The 9,512-nt window shown below is 44.8% G+C and overlaps 1 protein-coding gene across 1 annotated transcript in view; it reads right to left on the bottom strand.

Moving 5' to 3' along the window:
* Positions 1 to 41: 41 nt before the first annotated feature.
* Positions 42 to 9,512, bottom strand: part of DENND2C (DENN/MADD domain containing 2C) — a 13,276-nt gene continuing 3,805 nt past the window's right edge. The window contains exons 4-17 of the mRNA XM_009869845.1: positions 9,051 to 9,147; positions 8,302 to 8,346; positions 6,805 to 6,980; positions 6,144 to 6,253; positions 5,576 to 5,645; positions 5,141 to 5,218; positions 4,479 to 4,619; positions 4,012 to 4,160; positions 3,434 to 3,611; positions 3,071 to 3,112; positions 1,955 to 2,060; positions 884 to 1,120; positions 457 to 543; positions 42 to 73 (exon numbers count right to left, since the gene is read on the bottom strand). Coding sequence (XP_009868147.1) covers positions 42 to 73; positions 457 to 543; positions 884 to 1,120; positions 1,955 to 2,060; positions 3,071 to 3,112; positions 3,434 to 3,611; positions 4,012 to 4,160; positions 4,479 to 4,619; positions 5,141 to 5,218; positions 5,576 to 5,645; positions 6,144 to 6,253; positions 6,805 to 6,980; positions 8,302 to 8,346; positions 9,051 to 9,147 — 1,548 coding nt within the window. The remainder of the gene's footprint in view (positions 74 to 456; positions 544 to 883; positions 1,121 to 1,954; positions 2,061 to 3,070; positions 3,113 to 3,433; positions 3,612 to 4,011; positions 4,161 to 4,478; positions 4,620 to 5,140; positions 5,219 to 5,575; positions 5,646 to 6,143; positions 6,254 to 6,804; positions 6,981 to 8,301; positions 8,347 to 9,050; positions 9,148 to 9,512) is intronic.

The raw sequence follows: 9,512 nt of genomic DNA, 5'->3' as shown, positions 1-9,512 counted from the left end.
GGGCAGCAGCTCGCCCGGCCCCTGGCCGCAGCAGCAAGCGGTCATCGCTTCTGGAGAAATTTCATTTTGCTTCCTGCGGAGAGAAAACGACATGAGGAGCTGAAGGCAATCCAGGAGGCGTGTCAGGCTGAAGAACTTTTTAAGGTGGGAATCTACGCGTGGCCACTGCTGGCAGACATGAGTCCTGCCCTCCTAACGGGTTCTCAGCCAAGACCAACATTAAGAAGCAAGTTCCGACAGCTCTAAGGCTAAGCAGCTTCCACAAACTTTAGAGAAAGATGCAAAAGCTTAAAAATAGAAGAAAAATCTTACAAAGAGTTTGGTGTCCCTTGAGAGACAAATGTAAACACAAGGAACACAAACACACAAGGAAACACTTGTGTGCACTTACTTGTTCAGTAACTAAATTTATTTTAAAAAAACCCCAAACAAGGACAAGCAAAGGTGTCCCTTTACCAAGACTGTGAAGGATCTTGTTCATTCCAGTTCGTTCTGTTTCTGGAATATTTGCCAGATACTCCAAGGCACGTACCTCAAAAAGGCCTAAATAGAAAAAAAAAAAAATTAAAAAAATCACTCACCTAGACGAGCTATTCCATCTTACAGCTTGTGGCATCTTATTACCATTAACAAGGAGGTTACACAAAGGAAATCATGCACGTAATGTAAGCTGCAGGATCAAGCCCAGAAAGGAAAGAGAGAGAAAAATTCTTTGCTTCGTAAGATGAATTCTGTTGCATAATTAGCTATGAAGAGCTACCGCATATGCCAAAACACCAACAGGAAAACTTGCCAGGACAAAAGGCTTCGTAAGAGTTCAAGTCACATGACATTACACTTTGAAAGTGAGCTTGTAAAACAAGAAAGTAGGATCAAACCTCACCTTTGACCACGTTCTTACTTAGCTCTCGATCCTGTATGAACCCTGCAAACATCTGCGTTTCCATGAAGAAGTGCAAGAAATGACGAACGTTGCGTGACACGTGAGATTTACGGAACAATTCCCACTGAAACACTCGTTCCCCTTTCTCTGTGACATTCATGTGCAGGGAGTAGTGTCCAACGATCTCCACAAAGAACTGCACAAAAGCTTCAGAGACCAGTGAGTTAAGGGGCGCGTCTCCTGCGAAGCAGAGAACAGAGGAGAGATTTCCGTCTACATTCGTTACCTTGGTCATTCTTCTAAAAGAGGAGTGGCAGTTACTCTTCAGGCTGGCTGCCTCAGACTCTGACAGTTCAGATGCTAGGCTGATATCAGAAAAGCCACAGCTCAAATAATTGAGATTTCTCTCCCATCAACTTTCTGCGGCTGCTAAGACAGGTTCCGTTCTAAAGCTTTTACTATAGTTAAAGCATTAATAGTTTCCCCTGTCAAATATCTAGTGTACAATAAGCTGTAAGCTTGTAACAGACTAACTGTAATTCTCTTAAACAATTAGGTAAGTTACAGAACACAAACCCACTAGAAAACTAACTTTGTTACTTCTGATGTGCATGGAATTACATACTTTGCCAATGCCATTCTCTCAAGCTACTCAATGCTTTTCAAAATTCTCACGCTTACTTATCTGACAGATTATGTATAAAACAGTTCAACTTTGAAAATTATCTCAGATCACACTCTAAAGTACAGATATTTGCTGCATTTTCTGTGTAAGAAAAATGTTCTCTCAGCCACTTAAGAAAAAACAAAGAAAACTCAAAGCATGGGAACTTGTGCACTTGGACCAAGGAAAACTAGAGCTCCACACATACTGATTGTGAAAAGAGCAACAGTTGTTAGGACACCAAACTTCTAACACAATCACAAGAAAGATGTTCTCAGTAAGATCACAGGAAAATAGCTTTCTAAAAAGTTGCTTCTTAATGTTTATTTCCATTCGTTCATTTTCATATCATCTACATGGAAGCCACAGAGATTTGCTAACATGAAAACACTTTTTCATAGAAGTACCTTGTGTGTCCCTTTGCTCATGTGACAAGATTTCACTTCGTTCTTCCAAGATTTGTACAAGTGCAGCCTGGAGTTTACGAGGCAGGATCTCATCTTCATCTGATGCCTAAAGAGAAAAATGCCCACAAAAGCATCTCTGTGTTTTATCTGTCATCAGTAGAACCTTCTCATTGTGAACAGATGAGAAATACTTGTAACATGCCTAAAACGGTGAGAGGGGAGTTACTCTGTGATATGGTATATCCTGGTGGAGACAATACATTTGTCTTGCAGCCACAGAAATTAAAAACATTTGCTCAAACACCTTCCAAAATACATGCTATTAGTCACACACACAACTGGCCAACACAGAACGACGTGTGCTATATCCACAACACAGGCTCAGGCTTATTATACCAGTGATAAAACACAAAAGAACAACAAAATTCTGTTGAGAAAATACAAGTCTCAACACTATGGTTAAAAAACCCCCAGATCCTTTAATACCTTTCTCCAGTTGCAGGCTGCAATGCAAAATAGAACAGTAAGGCAAGGAAAAGGAGATGCAAATACACTCCTGAAGTAGTAATACTCCAGTATGTTTATGGCTACTTGTCTGGTGACACAGAAGCACGGTAGGTAAAGTTCAGCAGAGAACCACAAGTGAACTGCGATAATTTTCTCCTAGACTCTTGCTCGTGGGGAAAAAACCCCCAAAACCAAGAACAACAACAAAACATCCCCCCCCCCGAACAAACACATGCCAGAAAGATGAAAGAGGAGAAAGCCCTGAAGAAAACAACTACACTGAAAGCAAAAAAAAAATTTAATAGCCAGACCTAAAGTTAAGCTCAGCCTAAAGCTCACATAATGAGCCAGCTAAGTATCTGTTTTCAAATTCAGCTCACATAAGCAGCATCCTCGCCTTCACAGAGCTCTGTACTCATGCAACTTCAGTCTTGCAACAAGGATTTGTAAGCCTGTTCACTTCTCCAACCCCTGACATTCTGTGATTCTTCAGCCCCTGGAGTCTACATATGAATACTAGCTTTTACTAATTTCTTGTTTTCGTTTTCTTTCATTGATGCCTTTTCTGGGTGTATAACCATGAGTGACCAGTACTGCTATTTCACTCACCTCTTGCAAGAACTTGTCAGCACAAAGATCAACAATCAGAACCTGGGGAAAGATGTACAAAATACACGAACTCTCATAACCACGTATGTTCCAGTGCAGAAGAAAACTTTTTTTTATGTCCCCAGCGGCAGGGGATGTCACACATGAAGCACAAGTTTTGCATAACTACAGCCTGTCTATAAGAACAGTGAATATTATTTATCTTTGATAACAGTGGAACACCCTGGCATGTATCCAATAAGTTCACCACCTCTCCCAGAAAAGTGTCAGAGTTTACATTAAGACAGAATCCACAGAGACTGTTCTGGAGAGGTCAGCCTCATACCACTTATATGATCCCCCCGTGCTTCACCCAGTTCTCACCTCTTCTATGGGCAGGTCCTGGAGCTGTGGCAACGAGCAGGAGAGAATGCCAATTAAGAATGGGGTCGGAGAGCACGCAATATCAATCATAGAAGTTGGCAGGACCGGTATGTAGGTGTGTTGCCAAGTGAAGGGATAAAGTGTGGCAACTGCAGCATGGCCACATTTAGACAGAGTGCTGGAAAGGGAAGAGAAGCACAGAGTGGACTGTCCATGTCTCGTTCAGTATTCGGCTACAGACAAAGCTTAGAAATGCTCAGGGAAAACGTAGTTCATGTACACTGTTTATGCACCAACAGAAGCCCCACGCATCCCCTTCTAAAGTCAGTTATGGGGGTGCTAGGAATCACATCAACCCAGACTAAAGAAATAAAGGAAACATTCCCTTATCTCCTCTTGGGAAAACAGCATATACCATATTATAAGCATGCACAAGCTGACTGTGGAAAGCCTGCAATAAGCTTTTAAAAGTAAACATTTACACAAAGTTAGACAAGCTTACAGGTGAAACAGGCCCAAATGCAGAAAAAAACTCAGTATCCCTCAGGAAGAAATAGTCACTCAGGCTCTTTTTTTACCTTAAGTTGTCAGCAACAAAGATCACCCTCCTTTCCAGCAGGAGAGAGGCAAAGACACGAATCATGTGAGGAACACTGAGGCACTTAAACAGGCATTCAAAATCAACGTGCTCAAGCCGTGAATCCAATGGTCGGCAGAGTTCCATCACCTGAGAGGCAAGCAGAGACGCAGGCACTGGTGGAGGGGGCCACGGTGCAGAGCCCAGTTGGACGATGGGTCCCTCGCGAGCGGTGCCCTGTGGCCGGAGCAGCCAGCACAGGGCATCACGGGGAAGATCCAGGCAGCTCTTCCTCAAAGAGCAGGGAATCACTTCTACAGCAGGTGGTTCATCAGGAAGCTAACTTCTGGGACAGATCTCCCTTCACACATTAGGACGTTCTCTTCAGATTCAGTCTGCACACTGCAAAGTGCCACTGCGCCCCAGGGCCACCAGCGACACAGGGAAGCCAGTCCCGATTCCCGTTACCTCATTTCCCGCTCCCGGCAGGAAACTCCTCACAGTGATCGTGCGTCCAGGAGCAGGGAAAGGTGCCTCCATTACACTACGCATAAACGGGTGCACTAGGGCTGGGGACATCTCTCGTCGTTTCTCCACTTCATCTAAAATCTGCAGGAAAACAGATCGGACATTGTTTCAATGCCTGCTGGTGAGCCAGAGGAGATATGAACCTCTGTTAGAGTATGCCTACTACACATGAAGCTACACGTAAAGGCGCCAATGCAGACACATAGCCCTCTCCCACCTTGCTTGGGGTCCCTGCGAATGCTCCCCTCAGATGTCTGAAAAATCACATGGGGATACCTCTGAATACAACTCTCCATTCTCAAATCCAGCTTCCTGCTACTGCAAGGAAACATCTTGTATGTGGTAATCAAATTCTCACAACTAGTTAGAGAAGTAAGAAGAGCATCACCCCATCCTCCTCCCCAATAAATCTTCCTAGAACACTCTTCTAGACACTCTGGCTCCAGCAATTAGAAATTACTTTTCTCATAACCTTGCCCTTGTACCACTCTGCTAGGGTGAGTTACAATCGCTAAGCAATCCTAGACTGGACAGAAACATCCAGCCACTTTCTGGAGCTTGTAGGTTGTCCAGTAAGAAGTAACAGACTCTCCCCACTTCACCTTGGAGAAAAGGTTGAAACAGCCCAGGCGGCTAACGATGCAGTACACCTCAGGAAGGCGCTTCCCTTTCCCTTCTGGCTGAAAGGCAACAGGAACAGTTATGCTGAGAACAGGGTAGCAAAAACGAACCTAGTACCTACACTGTGGCTGATTCAGATAATTCCTTCTGCTGTAGTTCCCTCTATGCTTCTGACTTAAAAGATTCCTGAGGAATGACCAATTCCAGGAGCCGTCTTTCACGCACAGAGTGCATTTTACTGCATTGCTGGGCACCATCACGCTCCTTCCCTTACACGTTCAAAAGGGCTGATAACCTCAGCAGCAGGACAGGTGCCACATAACCCACATGGGGAATTACTGCCAAGGCACGTCCTGCACCTGACTGTGCATTTATCAATTCATTCTTTACTCTCCAACCATTACACACATGCTTACCAGGAGCTTCTTGCAGTACCCAAACCAGCGGCTGCCATCCTCACCCGTCAACACAAAAGAAAACGTTTCACTGGAGAACCAAAGAACAGTCAGAGTTAAATTCACCATGCGGTTCAAAGAACAGACCAACAAACAAAGCACACGAACTACAAGCCATTCTCCTTCTGGTTATGCTGAAGACTCCCTGCTGTAGTTAGCAAGATACTTTGGGCTCTATTCAGTGTAAAAACCCACAACCCCTGGACTCTCATTGAACTACTACAGCTCTCTTCTTTCCCAGCTGCTTCTCCATTCAGCCAAGGAGCAACAGAAGCCCTTGCCAGCCCTGGGAGCTGGCCTTGAACAGACAACACAAACTTCACTCCTACAGGAAAGATGGTGCTTGGGCAGAAGCAGCGCTTCTGAGTCCACCTCCATATCTCATCTTCCTTGTCACAGGGGCTATGGATTCAGCCTTTCCCACTCTCCCTTGCTCTGGCTGCAGTTTCCCTGGTCCAGGAAACCGGCACATACCTAAGCTCTCAGCACTGCCTGTTTCAGGCATGAGTATTCAAAACTAAGACTTTACCTTTTCAGGTCTGACATGGGAAACCAATCTTTGGGATCTGGAAAGCAGAATTTGGGAATCACCTTTAGCCTCTCTTCAGTATCTTTTGACTGTTTGAAGGGATGTTCAGGCTGGAGGGGTAACACATGCATTTGAAGTCACAAATGTGGTGCAGAGCTGCAGCATTTAAAACAAAGGGAGACAGTATCTTCCTGACACTTCCAAATGCTGAACCATGAGATAACTAACGCACAAGTATAGGAAACCGTATTCTGACTATAACAGATTCCCAGTTCTCTCTTGCATCTTTCCTGCTTAGTGACCCTTTGGAAAATTACCCAGCTGGTCTTGGAATAAACGAAGGATTTACAAGCATGGCTAGGTTTAATGGGGAATGAAGCTAGAACCATCGTTTATGATCTTTCCAGGCAATGAGAATTAGAGCAGGGGCCTTCCTAGTTTCAAAAAAAAAGACAGTAAACTCATTATCAGGAAAGACATTCAATCACCCAGCACGATACATTAGGTCTCTAAGAGAGCAAGGTGCTTCCTATTGCAAAGCACATATCCTAACCGGTGGGCCAGCTTTACTACTATAGAGTTTAGGAAGTGATACACACTGCAAGAGGAAATAAACAGCTGCTGAGTGTGTTTTGTGGGCAGGTTTCCATGTAGTCCCTACCTTGCTGGGAAACTGCTGTATGATCTGTGGCGTGTACATCATCTCAGAGGCCTTCTTGTGCAGCGACACCACCACAAACAGCTCAAATAGCCGCTTAAGCTCTAGCAAATCCCTCTCCAAAGTCTGGTAGTGCGGGTTCCTCTTGGACTGCACCTGCAGCAGGCACCTATGTCGACCTGAACAAAGAAGAAAGTAATAAATCCAAAACTACCCTGTGGCTATCATTGCCAGAGACTTACAGGTCACAGAAGAGGATTCGTCACCACCTTTAGAAGGAGAAAAGAGGTGGGTGCATTTGCCTAACATCACTGCTGCACTCTATGCGACTTGGGACTCCTGCGTTAGCTCAAGCATAGAGCTGTTCCAGATGTGAGAGCACCCACCTTGCAAAAAGCTCTGCCAATCCCTCTTGACCAATAACTACCATTCTCCTGCTGTCCTGACATTCTTTCCACACATCCCAGAGTGACACATGCCATGGTGACAATGAGAGAAGCCCAGCAGTGAGAAGCCCAACTCCACCAGTTCAGTAATCACCAGGCCTCGGGCAGCTACTCTGTAAAGCAGCACGGGCATTCAAGGGAGGCAGAGCCAGGCTTCTTGACAAGAAACCTCCAGGCTGGGACATCTTCACAGGCAGTACAGGCTCACAAGCATGGGCACAGCTCTCTGATGTAAGGCACCATGACACATTCTGGACACTTTGGAAACAAGCCTTTAAAACAGGCAGTGACTCAGTCACTGTATTTCTGCAGAAACTCTTCACTCGCCATTACTCAACATAAAGAAGGGGAACTTCACTATTCACTCCAAGTTAAGGCTTTCTGTATGCTTCCCTCCAAGCAAATGAAACATCTAAAATAATTCCATTGGTCCTAGATGCTTGCTTAGAGACATGACAGAGTCACTCATGAGGGCTGCTGGCCAACCATTATTATTTCACATTCAAACCTTACCAGCATAGAAGCTAGGATCTCTTCGGTCCTTCCCACATCAGCTAAAACCAAGAGGTATCTCGAGTCTGTGGTTTGGGCCTGTGATTACACTCAGGACCATCGAACCAGAAAGGTAACTAAGTGATTTCTCCCCAGAGGAAAGGGCATTTCACAACATTATACATATAAAACAGAACCAAGGGAAGAAAGCAGGTGGAAAATGACCTCAAAAGTTGGCAATAAAGGTGATCCAGATACAATCTCCTGGAAGACATATTTTAGTTAAATGTGACTCTATATCAAGCCAAAAATGAATTTACTTCTACTAATCACCAGATTAATGGCATTAAGCCTCAAGCGCTCAGGAGAAGCGGCAGAAATAGAGGTTGATTTGTCACAGCAATAGCTCCCAGCCTTGGCCATGCTGCCTCTTAGATGCTCCCTTTCTCTGCCTCAACAGATTGTGACAGAAGTCACAATCAGTCAATGTGCTAATTCCTTTAAAGCCTTAGGCAAATGTGTAGTGCTATGGGGACTGGACCAGCCCCTGTGATTCACTCACTTTTGGGCTGATTTTCCGTATCACTTTCATTCCCACTGGTTTCACCTGAAACACACATAGTTTTCAATTATTAGCCATCCAGAAGGAAGACGGGCAACACCCAAAGTTGGGAAAGAGAGAGAACTTAAGATTCATCAGACCAACTCACTCAGGACTGCCTGTCTCTCCTGCTCAAAGAATCAACAAAGAACTGCCAGTACTGGCAAATGTGCTACAACAGTAAATTTCAAAAAGCAGAGTTGATATCAAGCCACTGTTTCTAGTGAAGCACCTATAGGTCAACTGAATACAGGCAAAGAACAGAAACTAGGTGGTTATCTGATGCTGTTATAAAAGTTAACAGAGGTGCTGAATACAATATACTACAAATAAAGACCATACCACAGCTACAAAATCATAACACAAGAATATTGCTTTGGATGCACAAAAGCAATGAGTGGAGTAGTCAGAGGTAGCTCTTGTGCCAACTGGTGTTGTGGGAAATTTTTGGGTTTGCTCTGCTTTTTTGAATAAGCACTTGAAACGAGTATCCCAGCTCTTCAGGTTCAGATCATAGTGGAATCTTCCATTTACAACAGTGTTGGATTTGGGTCAGCCAAGTATTCCCAATCCACATGCTGCCAAAAGCTCCACAACTCCACCTGCAAGGAGGTAGTGGTGTCTGGCCTGCTAGCAGTGCCCCAGATGTACAAGAACTGTGCTGCTCAGGAGGTTTATAGCAAAGAGAAAGGTGCTGGAGACCTCTATACCTTTCATTGGAGGAGCTTCTCTCCCAGCAGGACTGAGTAACTTCACCCTCTTCTTTCCACGCTTAGAATCAAAGATCTCTTGTATTTTTAGTATCAGCTGAAATCCAAAGCAGAAGCAGAGGATAACATGGGGGTCCAGAAAAGGGTCCAGGCACTAACAGGACTGCAGCCCAGCAGCTATCGTCTAGCACCGCAACACTTGGAAAAGACTGCCCAAATCCTGCCAGGGATAGATACTATAAAACAGCTGCAAGGCCGTGGTCCTGATGGCAAGTCAAGAACTCCAAGCCAGCATGCCAAGTAACCGAGGGTCCAAGCAGCTCCCCGCAGCAGCCACACACTGTCAGCCAGCTAACAACTCAATGCCTGCAGCGAGAAGATAAGGGTCAGGCTGAGAAGGCACCAGGAGCAAGGGACACGTATACTTGATCGTACAGAGCTGAACCTTTAGCTCATAGAGAG

The sequence above is a fragment of the Apaloderma vittatum genome, unplaced genomic scaffold (genome assembly GCF_000703405.1).
Source record: "Apaloderma vittatum isolate BGI_N311 unplaced genomic scaffold, ASM70340v1 scaffold44115, whole genome shotgun sequence".
In the NCBI taxonomy this organism is placed as follows: domain Eukaryota; kingdom Metazoa; phylum Chordata; class Aves; order Trogoniformes; family Trogonidae; genus Apaloderma; species Apaloderma vittatum.
Note: the sequence above shows the minus strand (reverse complement) of the source record. Positions and strands in the feature narration are given on the sequence as shown.